The sequence below is a fragment of the Gymnoscopelus braueri genome (assembly GCF_963280865.1).
Source record: "Gymnoscopelus braueri genome assembly, chromosome: 23".
NCBI classification, from domain to species: domain Eukaryota; kingdom Metazoa; phylum Chordata; class Actinopteri; order Myctophiformes; family Myctophidae; genus Gymnoscopelus; species Gymnoscopelus braueri.
Genome location: NC_137625.1, coordinates 11,652,921 through 11,670,001, shown reverse-complemented (window position 1 = coordinate 11,670,001; position 17,081 = coordinate 11,652,921). Strand labels below are relative to the sequence as shown.

Below are 17,081 nucleotides of genomic sequence, written 5' to 3'. Positions count from 1 at the left end.
TGAACCCACCTCTCTGCCCCCCCCCCCCTCCACCCAGATTGTTTGGCACCAAAGCTAGCAGCAAGGCCAGCTCTCCGGGCACGCCTGACTCAGGCAAGTGCCCCTCACTGCTGGGCAGTCCCCACGGTACGTTAGCCAGGCAGGCCAGCCTGGACTCTCCCTCGTCTGGCACGGGCAGCCTGGGCAGCGCAGGCGGGCAGAGTGGGAGCAGCAGCCCGTTGTATGGTAAAACCCCAGACCTGTGCACTGACTCCCCGGCGTCCAGCCCGGCCTCCGGGCTCTCCCTGCCCTCCAACGCGCGGCCGTGGCCGGCCTGTAGCTCCTCGGCAGGCAGCAAGGACACGCTGAGCTGCCAAAGCATGACCAGTCTACACACGAGCTCTGAGTCCATCGACCTGCCGCTGGGCCACCACGGGCCCAAGGTTACGCGAACTGGCTCCGTCAAATCCACCCTGTCAGAAGGGTGAGTACAGAGGGGACACAAAGTAAAATCAGTTGGTGAAAATAGCTGCTCTACAAGCTCATAATGCGTCGCAATGCAGCGCATTGTGAGTTGAAGATTGGCTATTTTCGGCAAAGAGATTTGGTTTAGAGGGGGAAAAAAGAGCAGACTAAGTATAGAGCCCTGGGGGACTCAATGAAGTATAGGGTTTTAGTGGTTAAAGGAAAACTTTACCGATTTTCAACCTAAATCCCATTTCTATGATGTGAGGAGATCAATAATGTATTTGGTAAAAATACCATATGCCTCCTGTGTATTTCTCTGCGAAATGTTGATGTCATGAAACGATCATTGAGCGTATGTAATGTAGGCATTTAGGCTGGAAAATCAGCGAAGGTTTCCTTTCATTTGGATTTACAAATGGATAAATTAACAATGAGGATGAATGTGTACAGTGTATAGCCAAGTACTGTACGCTTTATCAAAGGACCTGGCCAGGAATATACTGTAGATATAATTTTTGCTCAGGATATACAGCTAGTATACAGAGGTTGGCCAAAGAATATGTCTTTACCATAAAGTGTCATTTTCCGTTGTAGTGGTTTTGGATTGGTGAGGTGCATTTCCTGGCATGGCTTAATTTAATTAATTCCATAAAATACTTTCCTCGAACTAAAGACTATTTTTAAACACTGTATGAAAATAAGATGTTGGAGGGAAGATCACCCTTACCCATGATGCATTTAATTCCCAATGGAAGCATCAGTGGTCACACAGTTTATGTATGGTTTTTTTTCTGTTGTGTTGCATCACAGTATTTATATATTTACCTTGGTGACATGTACAGTACTTGGCTGCCTTCGCTCTGGGGTTCTGCAGCAGTAACTTACTGACCAGCTAGTAGTTGAGTGGTGAGACGGGCCCTGCCGGTTCAATCCCCAGCTCGTCCAGTATATGTGCCGTCTCCTGGGTGAAGCTGTAGAAGTCAATTCCACTCCCCTTTCCTGTCATATCTAGAATCGCAACACCATTTTAGCGGCACAAAACCCATGCCAGAAACATCACAGCCATTATTGCAGATCCACCATTGTCACGGTCTTTGATATGGTATTTCTTTGTTTTGTCTAGAGACCCTGTGCATGCAATTCATCGTGCTGTTCTTTTAATTCATTACAGTATTTTAACATAGATTATGCATCTGTTCACGGTTTCTTAACCACCATTTTGCAGCTGTAATTATTATCACTTAAATATGGATTCATTACCTTTTATTCTTCCAGATGTTGCCTGTATGGTGTGGTTTCTGTTGTACCGTTGCACATCACATAATGTCTCAGTGTTTCTATCATGATGTCAAAGTCAAGCTACACAATCTGAAGAAATGTGTATCTGTACTGTGTTGTTTTATGTCGTTCATCTAATTCACTCATCCTCTGTTTTAACAGCATGCCTCTTGACAGAAACACGCTCCCCAAAAAGGGCCTGAGGTACTATACTCATCAGCAACCATCATGTCTAGTTTATTCACACTCATACAATTACATTTGCATGTAACTGATCAACCCCATACTGTACTGCAATGGTTCTCAACATGGGGTCTGTGAAACCCACGGGTCCTTGAGGGGGTTCCATGGGGTTCCCCAGCAAAATGATTGAGTTAGTAACCAAATGGACCCTATAACTCAGAGAGTGTACAAATGGATGCGAAATGTAACCTTTACCGGTCCATTTGGCAGTGAGGATTTCACAGTGTAGATTGGGGTTGCAGAGATAAAAACTGCATCAAATGGGGATCCGTGGCCTAGTGCATATCAAAGTGGAAAGGTTGAGAATCACTGCCGTACTGCATATATCTATAATCCATAAAATATGTATACTCAATCTGTCCAGCATGCTATATCATAAATGTGTAAGTAATATATTTATAGCAGATTATGCAAATATGACTGTGTGTGTGTGTGTGTGTGTGTGTGTGTGCGTGTGTGTGTGCGCGTGGGTACTTATGTCCGTGCGCATGCGTGCTTGTACTGTATGTGTCTGCATGTGTGTGTGTTATAAGTCATCCTTTCTCGTCTCATTATCATTGTGTACGTTGGTGGAAATCCATCACAGCAGCCATGCCATATACCAATATTTCCCCCGCTACCTAAAATGGCCTAAACCTCAGTAATATTTTCACCGTTAGCCAATAGGAAGGTGGGATGGATATGCAGCCTGGTGAAGGATAGATACACTGTTATTCATTCATCACAGTGGCACAGCAACAACAAATATTCTACACTCTGTTCACACTGCTGGTGAGAAGGGAAGTAGTTGCATAGGGCTTTCTGCTTTCAAGCAGCAGTGTTGAATTCAAAACTGGGGCAGTTGATGTAGGGCTGGGCAATATACAGTATAGTTATTGTATTGATATGAGCCTAGATATTCTCTGGGATTTTGGATATAGTAATATCGTGATATGTCTTTCCTATTTTATACTTGAGTATAAAATTGTGAAAATACAAAATTATTATTTGATTTAGTCCATATGGGAATAGTTTAACAGTATACAGAAAAATTGCAGAATTAAAGAGATTTGTCTTCTTAATGATTTTTATGGTCAGCAAATGTTTGTCTGGTCAGGCTGACCATAAATGTTTTTATGGTCAGCCTGACTGCTTTCATCTGACAACGGTCAGCATACCCTGTATGTTTATATTTCCTGCAAGAGGTATTTACAACCTATGATTGTGACATGGTCGCCCTCATGTATCAAATATTCCGTTTTGAGTGCATAATGAAGTGAGTCAAACAAAGATGTCTCTCTCTCTGGCGGACATACACTGTAGTAATTCCAACATGGAGGGACTGCTGTGTCCGTGTCATGTGACGTCAATGCACCATTAGATGCCCAAAATCCCCTTCATGTGGGGAGAGCACAGACTGGCAGAGAGAGAGGAGCACTCGAGTGAGGTCATGTGTGACAGGCTTAGTAATGTGGGTGTCGGAGGAAAGCCTGTGCTAAAACAGGATGAGCATAAACTCAATTATCATCCTCGGAGGATTAAATATGGCTGCCTCTCGTGCGCGATAAGGATGCCTCCTGCTGCTTGGTCACTTCAGAGCGACGGGTGGAGGCGAGGCAGTGGTGTCTTGATTCTGCGGCTTTGGAACGGAGCAGCTTTTTTTGCCTTGTGTTTAAAGGGATAGTTCACCCAAAAAAATTACTTATTTTCAATCAATTACACAACCCATGAAGCCTTGAATTTGTGGAGATTTTTTTTGTTTTTGTCCATTTCCTAAGCCAATAATTTGATGACCGGCGGAAAGATGCTAATGTCTCCAGTAGGAGACACTTTGAGTCTCCTACCGGAGCTGCCGCCGGTCATCAAGTTATTGGCTTAGGAATGTGACAAAAACTAAAAACTCTCCATGAATTCAAGTCTCCATGGGGTATGTAATCGATAGAAAAAAGTCATTTTGGGGGTGAACTATCCCTTTAAGTGTGCATATGAACTGCATTGTACTGTGTGAGTGCACTGCATGCCCATGTACATACTCACATGCATGCATGCATCCGTGCACACTTCACCACACAATCACCTTTCTATTGCTCAAACATTTGCAAACAGTCACGCCTCCCCCTGAGTTTTGACTGTGTGGTCCTTTCAGATACCCGCCGTCCTCCAGGCAGACGTCGCACGAGGAGGGGAAGGAGTGGCTGAGGTCCCACTCCACAGGGGGGCTCCAGGACACCGGCAGCCAGTCCCCACTCTCCCCTCCGGGCGCTGCGTGTACAACCACTGGCAAATACCACTACTCCAATCTGTGTAAGACAAACCGCAACACGTGTCATAATGGTTATTCAGAGTTGCACAACCATGACTCAGGGAAATAAGGAGCAGATGCATATTGTAACTCAGAGTATACAAACGTTTGTTTAACATTTGGTTATGAGATTTTATATAAAAGTTGTACCGAAGTACAATTCACTTTTACTATTTTCTTTCCCCTCAAGCCATAAGCACCCATAAGCATGTAGTAAGAGTTAGTTAGACGTGACTCACGAAAATAAGGAACAAATTGATAAATTAAAACAGGGGATTTTACTGTGTCCCTCAGCTTTCCCTTGCTGAACAATATCTAGACTCTGAACGTGCATGTGTAGCTTTGGCTTGACACTTTTTCTTTTTGTCATCTTTCCCCCACGCAGTGAGTCCCACTAACATGGGACAGTACAACCTGCCACCAGGCGGCACGAGCATGAGCCGATCCAACAGCATCGCCCATGACTCCTTTGACCTGTACGGGGAGGGACACCCACTAGGGGGCAGCGCAACCTCGCTGGAGGAACGCCCCAGGGGCATGAGCCGCTCGGGTTCCTTCAGAGACAGTACTGATGAAGGTGCATCTGATACTTACACGCACGCACGCACACGCACACGCACGCACGCACGCACGCACGCACGCACGCACGCACGCACGCACACACGCACACACGCACACACACACACACACAGGCTGCACTGCCTTCCAAAATTAGCCACTTTGTCTGCGAAGTAAATTGCCCTCTAACAAAAAAAAAGAAAAAGAAATGCCGACCAATTTTTTTATTTTATTGTTTCCTTTTACAACCGCTTAAACCCTATATACTTAGTTGACTGGGGTCCCCCAGGGGTCCCCTACTCCCCCCCTCAAAATGGCCTATCTATATAGGGACCATAGGGTTCATAAATAGCAATACAGATGGTAGCTTACATCTGTTCTTATAATCAAGCATTTTGCTGAACATTGCTTGCTTTAAAGTGGCACTCATTCTTCTATATCGCTGTCTTTCATCTCCAGTCCATGGTTCCTCGTTGTCGCTGGTCTCCAGTACCTCTTCACTCTACTCTGCGGTAAGTAGCTTTTCTTTCAAGCCTCATAAAGACCCTGACAAATGACTGCTAAACACCTTGTGAAGCAGACTGTACTGTAGAACATGGGTTTGCCTTAGCCACTGCTACTGTTATTAAATTGCAGCAGAACTGTTGCTTCACAAGAAGTCTGCAGCTGCCCAGTCAATCTGCTGCATTGTGGTATTTTGTATAATAATACAAACGTCCTAATACCAGTATAGTATAGTATAGTATAGCTCACAACGCGTCACAGTGTGATGCCTTGTGAGCTTGTAGATCGGCTATTTTCACTACTTTTGAAAAGGTTTGCAATATTTTGCCTGTAATGGCACTGGGCAAAATAGGGGTGCCAGCTAGGTTGAAAGTTGGTAAATCTAACTTTGGCCATATTCAAATTAATTTTTTCTAGTTGATGCACTCTCCACTCTCTATCCTGCATAGGACAAAGAAATGTAATCTCTGCATCCTAAGTAATTTAGCACGTTTGGAAGTAGTTGGGCATGTGGGGGGGTTTGCTAAAGAACAGCTTGTGCTCCAGTAGTCACATTCACTGAAGCAAGAGATTAGGTTTAGGGGGAAGAATTGATTTATTGCGCACTGTTTTGGTTGCAGTTGAAAGTTTTAGAATAAAAGCCCTGATTAAACCATAGTTTTGAACAAAGTGTAATTTGAGACTTTTTCCCTGTGGGCAAACTTGTTTGTTTAATTTTGTGTTGATTATTCATTTACCATGTTTTTGTTTTTGTTTTGTCTGTCTGATTGTATCCTTAGTTTTGCTTTAATCTCATTTTAGTTTTGACTTGTGTTTGATTATGCACTTTTCTGTTTGCCATTTCATCATTTCTTCTCATCTTTGGCTTTTAAACCTACTTTATCAAACTGTCACCAAATCCACAGTAATTGAAAAATGTTGACAAAAGGCCATAGATGATGACCAATGAGATTAATTGGCACAACATAAAAGTTGGATCCCTGTGTTAGGGGACAATGCAACATGTTCCATTGTTTGAACCAACCATTCTTTCACTTCCAGGTTCTATACTATCTGGACAAGGTAGAGACTCTCACCTCAGCTATGTGCTCACCACACAGACAAGTATTTCTATTTGTACCACACGTAAAAGAAATACAACACTGGGGCCAATGAGTCATTCATATTTCCTTTCATTTCCAAATGCATGTTTTTGTGTTTTTTTTGTTTTTGTTTTTTTTATCTCTTATTTTCACAACCCACAGGGAAATTGAAAGTGCATTGTGGTTGCTTATAGGCTCACTGATATTGGCATTACAATATTGTTACCATAATATGGAAGTCCCCTTAAAAGTCAACACAGCTAACGTTATGACATGGCTATATTACTGTTTCTAATCACAAACAATACACTTGGGATAATGTTCCTTTCTCTTAAAAATGTATGTTCCTCCCATACAGACAGAAGAGAAGGCCCATTCTGAGGTAAGAATCCGTTTCACACTGAGCCAAGTCATGGGTGTTTGTTTGCCGGTGTACAGAATGTACAATTTACATGTGTCGGTAACACTTTATATTAAGCCCAACATAAACATACTACTTATCTGCTTATAACACGGTATAATTATAGTTATATTAGCACTCTTAAATGCTCATAATGATAACAATGCAAGTATGTCATAATGTATTATAAACATGGGCTTCATAAAAAGCATTATGTATCTATTACATAATGTGTCAATATATGCATGTGTGTCTTAATGTACCTGCGTTCTCAGATCCTAGCAGTGATATTCATTTGGTTTAATGCAAAACCAATAGATGTGTTATTATTGACTAACCTTTACCAAGATAATACAGGAATGTAGGGTCACCCTGGTCAAAGGTGAATTAATTTAACCCTATGTTTGCATTGCTTTTTATGACTGCTTTCTGCATTCATTTATGTATTATTTCATGAATAACCACGCAACGCCATCTTAACTGTACCTCGGTCTATTTAAGGTATCCTGATGGGGACCAAATTAGCTTTGTTCCTCTGGTTTTGGTTTTATTCAATAATCCTACTGATTATCACTGGTTAGCTTTGGTTTGATTTCCATTCCACTTAACCACTTGAACCCTAGCACCCCTATTCTGGGGGAACATTTGGCAAAAATAGCAGATCTACAAACTCTTGTTGTGAGCTTGTAAAGCTGCTATTGGTGTAGAGAAAAAAGGAGGGGGCCTAGTATAGACCCCTGGGGGATTCCAGTCAATGTTTAGGGTTTAAGTGGTTAATCTCCAGCACTTGTTCTGTCACAGATTTCTAACCTGAATTCTTGAATACCTGAATCCCTATAATAGAGTACAGAAGTCCTTACGTCACTTCCGTTATCCCTTGGGTCATGTAGTTGTTTTCTCTAAATCCCATAGACTTTTTTAACATCTCGTCATATAAGAACTGTGAAATTTGTTTTATAATTAAGTCTGGCAATTCTGTCAGGGAGATGGTTCTGTGTCGTTTATAATATTGAATTAAATTTGATACCGCCTGTGTTTGGAAAAATATATAATTTATTCTGTGATGGCACCATGACTATGATACCTTGGGCACGGAAGCAGTGTTGGAGTCTACAGTATGAAATCACGTGTTTCACTGTCCCCACTGAAGCACGTCATGCTCCGTCAAAACATCCCTGAAATTCCCAGTGGTGTAAAGTAACTAAGTACTGTACTTTTTTGGGGGTTATTTTTACTTTACTATAGTATTTCCAGTTTCCAGTACTTTTACTTCTACTCCACTACATCTCAGAGGCAAACATTATACTTTTACTCCACTACAATTATTTGAAATCTTAATATTTTACAATATAGTTACTTTGCAGATATTATTACATTATAAAACATACATTAACCACTTTAGCCCTATTTTATACCTAGGCTATTTGAAAATAGCCGATCTACAAGCTCACAACGCGTCGCTTCACATTGTGTGCTTGTAGATCTGCTATTTTCAAACATTTTAGTACTTTTTTTGGGGGTACTTTAAGTGATGCCAATACTTTTGTACTTTTACTCAAGTAACATTTAGAACACAGGCCTTTTGCTTGTAACAGAGTATTTTTGTATTGTGGTATTGCTACTTTTACTACTACTAAAATATCTGAGTACTTTTTCCACCACTGGAAATTCCTTAGATTTCATGACATTTGTTGTTTGTTTGTTGAAACAGCTGAGAACCTGTGTTCTGTCACTTGTTCAGGTTCATATTAGTGACCCCTAGTGGACATTTTAAGTAGTCTTATGTTTTACTTTCACTTTGCTTAAGTTACGTTTCTTAGCCTCCATTTCCAATTAGAGCAGTCAGAAAGCATGCACTAATTATGATCAAAAGTCTGTTAAAAGTTGGAGATGATAGCAGGCCAATGTCTGCATTCTCTGTAAGTTAATATGTAAATTACTGTTGGAATGAGAGTTTCCATGGAGAGGTTGCTCTATGGAAGGAAAATGTTTTAAGTTGTTTAATGAATGAATTCATTTTCTTCACCTGTGATATCATTGCCTGTGCTAAGCTAATATGCTAACGGTGCAATTTCCATGTTAATACTTGGCTGAGTTACTCACCATTTTGTATATTTCTGTTAGTTTGAAATACCTACACTGTTCGTTCCTGCTACAATACTTAACTGCCCTGCATGTTGCCTGTGAAGATAAGGGGTTACAATTCATAGGCATTGAAGACATATTTATTTAGTAGTTTATTTCATGTTGTTAAAAAGCATTTGGTAGGCCTGCATGTTTGCAATGTTATTGTGATGTCATGTACAGTATATGGATACATGCTTTAATTATATTGTACTGTATTTTCAGTTTTACAGAAATTACCATTTGTAAACTTTATTTCTTTTTTGCAAGAAAACGTTTTACTGGAGTTTTTGTTGGCTATCTGTCTAGCCATTGTTTGTAAATGCAGTCAGAATGCAGGACAGAAGAATAATGTTTTGAAGCATTTTGCATAGACAGAGTTTTTGTGGTGTTTAGAGAGTGGGCTTTTGAAGCAAGGGATTCAGGTATTCAGGTTGAAAGTCACCCTTTCATTTGCACCAAGACTGCACCAGACCAGGGTCAGAATGTTAAGACTTTATTTTGATCTGCTTGATGGTTGCAGTTTTCAAATTGTGTAGATATTGTATCAGGTTACTAAGCTTGAGCTCTCATTGTAATGTGATAAAACTACACATTTGGCCCTAAAATGAATTTGATTCAAATGAATTATATTACGTACATACATACTATTTAACCTAGGTCTGGGGTGTATAGGCTGTCATGATAATATAGTTTTGTTTGTTGTTCCATCATTATGAAGAAAAGGCGTGTCAAGCTAGCATGTGATAACAAATGTTCCTCCAGCCACACTCATGCTGTTTGTTGGAAACATGCAACATAGAGTTAATTTTTACTTTTCTCTTTCCAATCAAGGGCCAAACAGTCCAAAATTCCACGGTAATTCCCACATTTATGTTTCTGTTCACATTTCATCCCAGTGTTTTTTCCCCCATGGTACACAGTAAAATGTGCAGTGTTCATTTATCCATTTGTTCCTAATTTCCCTGAGTCCTAACTCTGAGAGTGTACGAATGGACCTTCACAGGTCCATTTGGTTACATTTGTACACTGTTTGAGTTACAAATGGATAGATTAGCACTGAGGTTTTTTACGGTGTACTAGACTGTAAAAAAATGATGTGAAACAGAAAGGCTGTTCACATCTGTGTTTATCAAATAAGGACTTTAATCTTCATGCCCTTTGTAATGTTACTGTCTCCCCTCCAGCAAATCAGAAAGCTGCGTCGGGAGCTGGACGCCTCTCAGGAGAAGGTCGCAACCCTAACGTCTCAGCTGTCTGCCAATGTGAGTTTGTTTACTTCAACAGTCAAAAACAGACGCCGCATTTACATGATAACCTGCAGGCAGAAAGCTTTCATTGAAAGCCTTTGCCTTTCGAAGCCCTTGAAATCAAAATCTTTAAGGAGACTGCTAAATTCAACTTCTTTTTGACGCTGCACTGTGTGTTTGTGCATGCGTGCGTGCATGAGTGTGCACGTGCGTGCTTGTTTACCATACAGCCAGGATTGTCTCACGTGCATTCGTCTCACCCAGCGGGCCGTTGACGGGAACAGGGCATCTCACCGATTCAGCAGAGCAGAGCAGAGAGGGAGGGGGAGAGAGAGTGAGTGAGAGGGGATGTACAGAAAGAAAGAAAGAGAATGCAAACAGGAGCAAGAAAAAAAGAGGGCTGAAGGGAGATGGAAGGACAGAAAGAAAGACATAGAGGGAAGAGAATAAGTGGGACCCAAGACACAAGTGCGTGGGTGGGTGAGAGAGAGAGGGAGAGAGAAACCTTAATCCCCACGAGATGCTGTCTTTGCGGTGAGATGTGAAGTGATACAGTAGTCAGACTCCAGTGTCTCACACTATTTGGCCCTGTGTGAAGTGTCTGATCAAGCGTGAAGCAGACGGGGTCTCCTCTGTGGCCCATATGGCTTTGATCGCAAAGTTCTGCCGCGTGGGAAGCCCGGGCAGGAGGCTGAAACTTCAGACAAACTTTACAGATGGAATAGACGTGATGTCATGATGGATATCCCAGTCCAAAGTCAAACTTCATTCTCGTTGTTTTGCTCAGATATATGTGAGATGGCACAGAGCATTGTGTCAACCATGTACAGAATACAGAATTAGCTAAAACTTTTCTCCAAGAAAAGGATTAAGAAGCACAAAGGCTTCTAAACTGCTGCATATTGTGCAGCTCTGTTTTATCTGTCTGAGGAGGATTATATTCCATTCTATGCCTTGGTTCACGTTAAATCGGGTTTAAGAGTTCATTTGTACGTGCACACAGCAAAATCGACAGTGTTAAATTAACTGCTAATTGAATTTAACTTGTATATGTCAATTTAGTTATACACTAAGGCTTTTTCCACCATCTCCAACCTCCGCTTCATCATTACTGCCCCTCCTGTTTTTCTTCCCCTCTTCGGCCTGATTTATACTTGGTTGTGTGCTGGTGTCCCGCGCCGAAAATAGCCGATCTACAAGCTCACAACCCCTTGCATCGCGGCTCATTGTGAGCTATTTTCGCTGCGCAACCAAGTATAGATCAGGCATTAGAGTCACTCTGCACCCTCCCATTTCTTGGTCTTCTACTTAACCTCGTTCCTTCCGTTCCTTCTCATGGAGGCGTTGAGGCCGTCAGAGATTATAACAGATTATAACAGCAGTGACGTCTGTTTGCCCGCATGGCCCCACGTGAGTCCCCCTGTGAGGTTGAGATGTCAGGCCTGTCGGCGGAAGCACCAATTTTGCGGCGGTAAAAGCAAGGACGTTTCCCACGCCGGGTCACTTCTGGTCTGGCTGGTGGTCAACCTCTAGCCCAGACCACTTCTGCCTCTCTGCAGAGACCACCGGGATGGGGATAAGAAGGCCGGGGGTCAAACCCCAGCCTGCTGGGGGTCGGAAGTTGGTGCGGCAAACGCAGCAGCGCAGCACAGACGGTTCAGCCACGGGACACGCGGGCGCCCAAACTGCACCACCCATGGGGTGGACAGGTGGACAGTGGGACGGGGTGTAGCGTTTGCGTGCTGTGCTGGCAGGTGGAGCTGGATGGAGGAGGATGTGTTGGAACGGTTGACATTTCCAAAGGTTAAGACCTCCGCTGAGTCATCCAGGGATGCTGGGGGGAGGAGGAGTCGAGGCGAGGATGTGATCGTGGTATTTTCATGTGCGTGTATGTGTCACGTCATTCATGGCTGTGTGCATTCAATGCGGTTGCAGTCGTGCACATCTGAAAGTGTGTGCGCGTGCGTGCGTGCGTGTGTGTGTGCGTGCGTGCGTGCGTACGTGCGTGCGTGCGTGCGTGCGTGCGTGCGTGCGTGCGTGCGTGCGTGCGTGCGTGCGTGCGTGCGTGCGTGCGTGCGTGCGCGTGCGTGCGTGTGTGTGTGTGTGTGTGCGTTCACTACGCTCTGTGCCAGCAGAGCTGAGATTCTTTGATCTGCCCGGGCGGGCGCGCTGCCCAACTCTGTGCAACACACCGGTCCTGACAGGCGTCTCCGCCACTTTGGCTGAGGATGGGTGGATGAGCTGGCAGTGCAAGAACACACACATGCAAATCCCACACGCCGTGTCATTCACACACGTGCACACAGGCGCACAAACAGGCTAAAGCAAACATGCATATTAGTGTATGAACGGGTTTAACGCGTGTCGAGCTAGATCGTTTTTCTTTCCATCAGACAATGCAGAGCAGATGGTGTGATGCTGTTAAACCTTTGCTGTCCTTCACCGTGTCACAGCCCGGCTTCTTCCGATGACAAATGAAGCGTGCTGCTAATCACTTAAGCCCTATTTTCAAAAAGTTTCCCACATTTTTCCAATTATTTTCAAAACGAATTTCCAGAATAGTTCATCTTAGATCATGGGTCCATTTATAAGCAGGTCGGGAGAGGCTTATTATCGGCATCAGCCAATAACGCGTCTGTCCCCGTTACAATGCACTAGACCCCTGGGAGATCGATTGCTGAGGTGGAGCGCCACGCCTACCATCAGCACCCACCGCACGACTTGTTGCACCCAAGCCGCGCTACTCATACGCTGAGTTGGTTGCATTCTTGTATTAATGTATTGTGCATTTCTCTGTGTGTTTACAGGCTCACCTGGTGGCCGCCTTTGAGAAGAGTCTAGGGAACATGACCGGTCGCCTTCAGAGCCTCACCATGACAGCTGAACAAAAGGTACAGCAGCATTCGTTAGTAAGGAATTCCAAAATACCATCTAGTCTCCGCTTATCCGGGATTCAAGTGTTAAACTCCATTCATGAGTCAAGGATGTTTGATAAACCAAGGGTTCCAAGAAACCATTAAAATCCATAAAAAAATATAAATAAACAAGGGCTTTTTCTGAACATTTCAGTTTCTCAATGTGTTACAATTACAAGCCTTTGATTTGGACATCTGAAGTTTTCATCTATTCAGTAAGACAATCCTGTTCAACAGAAGAGCTTAGAATACCCTCACTGAAACACTGATCAGAGACCAGTAATTATGTGAAACATATATCTATATCAATTTATGCATGCCTCCTTTTGTTCTCTCTACAGTATCTTGCTCTCTCTCTTTCTCTCTCCCTCTCTCACTAACACCCACCCCCACACACACCCCCCCACACACACACACACACGGCACTGAGGAGTCCTAGCAGCTTTTAATCCTCTATAAATTAAAACAGACGGGGATCTGGTGGGATGTCTTTGTCAATCATGCCCCAACTGCACCCTCCCAACTTTTAATTAAAACAGAAACCCTATCTTCAGACTACAGTGGTTTTGGGGCGAGACCTGGAGACCACTGCTCCCTCTATCTGATGTTGATTCAGCAGAGTGGAGATTATTATTTATTTTTTTATTTCTCATGCTAAGCAGGTGGGAAAGTGGAGTTAAGCTAATCCTCATCACAATAACTTCTTATCTATGCTTTCTTGTGGGAGGAATTATCTTGCAACTTTATCTCTACTTTTGTCATTCAGTTTGGATTGAACTTATGGCCTCTCGCCAGCCACACAAATGAAGGGCAGACGGAATTCAAATGTTCATTGTGAGATTATTGCTGTTCATGATGTGCAGCGGTAGGTAGTGGTATGTTAGAATATCTTCTCTTTCTCCTCCCTCCGTTTCAGTTTTTTTTTCATTCCTCCATCCCTCTGTATTTCCTCTAATCTTCTAGGAGTCTGAACTGGCTGAGTTGAGAGAGACCATAGAGGGTCTGAAAACCCAAAACACAGATGCCCAGACAGCCATCCAGGTGGCGCTCAACGGCCCTGACCACCTGTACAAAGGTAACACAGACAGAAATTACATTTTCAAATTAAATTTTTATTTGAGTGTATGTAGTATAATAGTGTCTTTGTCATAAAAAATTAAAACCTACTATATATAATATACATAATAATACATTGAATAATATATATTTTTTAAAATAGGGAAAAGGTAGGGAAAACTTCCAAACGCTATTCTTCTTAAAATGTGGAAATTGTGTTTTTCAAGACTTACAAAAAATGAAAAATGATAATCATATTGTCACGGTGTATGTCAGGAATCAGACGCGAATGCAAGCCAGGTCTAACCCAGTCATTTCTTTAACAAACAAACAGGAGACAACACACATAACTGTAAGGCGAGGCAGGCGAGGGAAATACATAGTCCAGTCATAGTCATAGTTCAAAAAGACACAGTAAACAAATAAATAGAAGACAAGGCAAAACAACAAACACACAGCAACAACATCTAGGCTGTGGCAGAGGACTTGCGGGGGACTGGTTTTTATAGAGAGGAGTTGATGAGGGAACAATCAGATGTGTGGAATGCAGGGGTGGCCAGTGAATGTTTTTTTATAAATTATTTCACACCTATATTTGTAACTCTTGACAATGTCTCTGGTTTCCAGATCTGCGGATTAGACGACAGCACTCATCAGAAAGCATGTCCAGCATCAACAGTGCCGCCAGCCATTCCAGCATGGGCAGCCTGGGCAAAGATGCCGACGACAAGAAGAAGAAGAAGAAGAGCTGGGTAAGTCAAGGGCAGCGATGAGGATGGATCGGTTCACAGGACAAATATGCAGGATGCATTGCCAGAGACTCTTCAGTTTATGCATTAGGTTAGAGATGGTTAAGTTGAGGCATAGGTTTAGAGTGGGGGGTGGGCTAATGGTCTGGATCTGTGAGGGGGTTTAGTCATTGAGAGCTTTGGGTCAGCTCAGCTCGTCACGTAATGCATACTGGGTATTGTCCTGCAAACCTACAATAAGTGAATGCCTAATTACTAGGGGTGTAACGATACGTTTTAACAACGATTCGATACGTATCACGATACTTGGTTGTCGATACGATACATGAACGATACAGGTTAATTTAGAACGATACGATACGTTTCGATTCAGCGATTTAGTCGATACGATACATGAACGATACAGGACAGGTTAATTTAGAACGATACGATTAGATTCAATGATTTAAAATCGATATAGTAACTATTTATTTACCCAAAAATTCTGTGTGAAAAATAAATACCTGGATACTGGATATAAACCCCTCTTTCTCTTTTCTTCTTCTTAAAAGTACTTAGTATTGATATAATTGATTATTTGCATTGCAGAACGATTCGATACGATTATTTGCATTGCAAAACGATTCGATACGATTCAAAGTCAAACGATACGATATTTAGCTGTTTGCATATCGATATAGTAGATCGTTGAAAATTCAAAACGATGCATCGATGCAGGTACTGTATCGTTACGGGCCTGCTAATTACGATTCATTTTTGGATTAAAAACTGTGCTTGAACTACTTTATAAGGTTTGACTGCAAACTGGTGGTTTTAGTGTTTGCAGCTTAGCCACAGTTAAGTGCCTTGTTGTTTCGTTCCTTCTATGAAGCCCATTCATCATGCGATTTGATTTATTTAATTGCAATACAACCGTCATACACAGAAGGTTAAAAGGCAATCGAAGATAAACAAAACACAGTAAAGTCATACACTTATTTCCACTGTGGTCCCCATTACACAGAATCGAAAAACATAGACATACTTAAATAAAATCTTAGTGGCATTATACCATATGTTTTGCTTTGCTTATTGGTTCGGAATTCATTGCACTATGCAGCAGATCCATTTTGCAACACAATATCCACAAAATCTGCAATATTCTTTAACTCCATTTAACCATTTCTATTCTACTTTTTCTAACTACTCAAAGGTTAATAAAGAATTGTGCTTGTTTCTCTCTTGGACAAGGCTCCTTTGTAAAAGAGATATACTGTAATCTCAGGGGGACTCACCTGATTAAATAAAGGAGAAAGAAAAAGTAAAATGCATGTCTGCAGGCTAGGGTGTGTGTGTGTGTGCACACGTGTGTGTGTGTGTGTGTGTGTGTGTGTGTGTGTGTGTGTGTGTGTGTGTGTGTGTGTGTGTGTGTGTGTGTGTGTGTGTGTGTGTGTGTGTGTGTGTGTGTGTGTGTGTGTGTGTGTGTGTGTGTGTGTGTGTGTGTGCACACGTGTGTGTGTGTGTGTGTGTGTGTGTGCGTGCATAAGTGTGTCCACTTCTACAAGTACATTGGCAACATTCCAAAAACACACTACCAAGCATCGTACAGTTTCCTCTCTGTGTGACGCTGCTTGGCTACGGAAGCAAACTTTGGTTAATCATTTCATAACGTTGACTGATCAATGCCCCAATGCATATGCTTTTAGAGCTTTATAGATCCCTATTGTCAGATGTCACATGAAGTCAGAGATCTGTTCTATGTGGATCCCCAGATCCACATGATTAGATTTTTTGTTGAAAATCTGTATTTTCAGCAAATGACACCTTCAAACGACAAGGTATAAATCAGGCTGTACTTCTCTGACTGCTTTGTTCTAACAATCTAATAATAATGTCCAACAGCCTTTGGAAATAATGCACATGATCCACTGCTGGGTGCAAGGAATAATCCAAAGTCCATCCTACCTTTTATCTCGCTCCACTTCTCTCCCTCTTTCCCTCTCTTGCTAACCTTTGGCTCAACGGCACAAGTGGAATTTAAATATCCTGTATAGCTGTTATGTGTCCTTTGAGCCAAGCATCTAGTATCAGCTGTTCTATTTCACACTCAGACAGGGAACATAGGTTTCAGGCTCTGGTTCATACTGCAGCAAAAAAAAGTGTTATTGAATTCACCAAACCCAGGCATGCCAAAGTGAGCCAAAGAAGCTTAACC

The 17,081-nt window shown here is 42.4% G+C and overlaps 1 protein-coding gene across 1 annotated transcript in view; it reads left to right on the top strand.

The window, feature by feature from the left end:
* nav3 (neuron navigator 3) overlaps positions 1 to 17,081 on the top strand; it is a 188,078-nt gene that overhangs the window by 154,989 nt on the left and 16,008 nt on the right. Inside the window, exons 16-27 of the mRNA XM_080421087.1 lie at positions 38 to 463; positions 1,888 to 1,929; positions 4,094 to 4,251; positions 4,635 to 4,826; positions 5,267 to 5,319; positions 6,353 to 6,373; positions 6,752 to 6,775; positions 9,752 to 9,775; positions 10,105 to 10,182; positions 12,975 to 13,058; positions 14,046 to 14,157; positions 14,766 to 14,908. Coding sequence (XP_080277213.1) covers positions 38 to 463; positions 1,888 to 1,929; positions 4,094 to 4,251; positions 4,635 to 4,826; positions 5,267 to 5,319; positions 6,353 to 6,373; positions 6,752 to 6,775; positions 9,752 to 9,775; positions 10,105 to 10,182; positions 12,975 to 13,058; positions 14,046 to 14,157; positions 14,766 to 14,908 — 1,357 coding nt within the window. The remainder of the gene's footprint in view (positions 1 to 37; positions 464 to 1,887; positions 1,930 to 4,093; positions 4,252 to 4,634; positions 4,827 to 5,266; positions 5,320 to 6,352; positions 6,374 to 6,751; positions 6,776 to 9,751; positions 9,776 to 10,104; positions 10,183 to 12,974; positions 13,059 to 14,045; positions 14,158 to 14,765; positions 14,909 to 17,081) is intronic.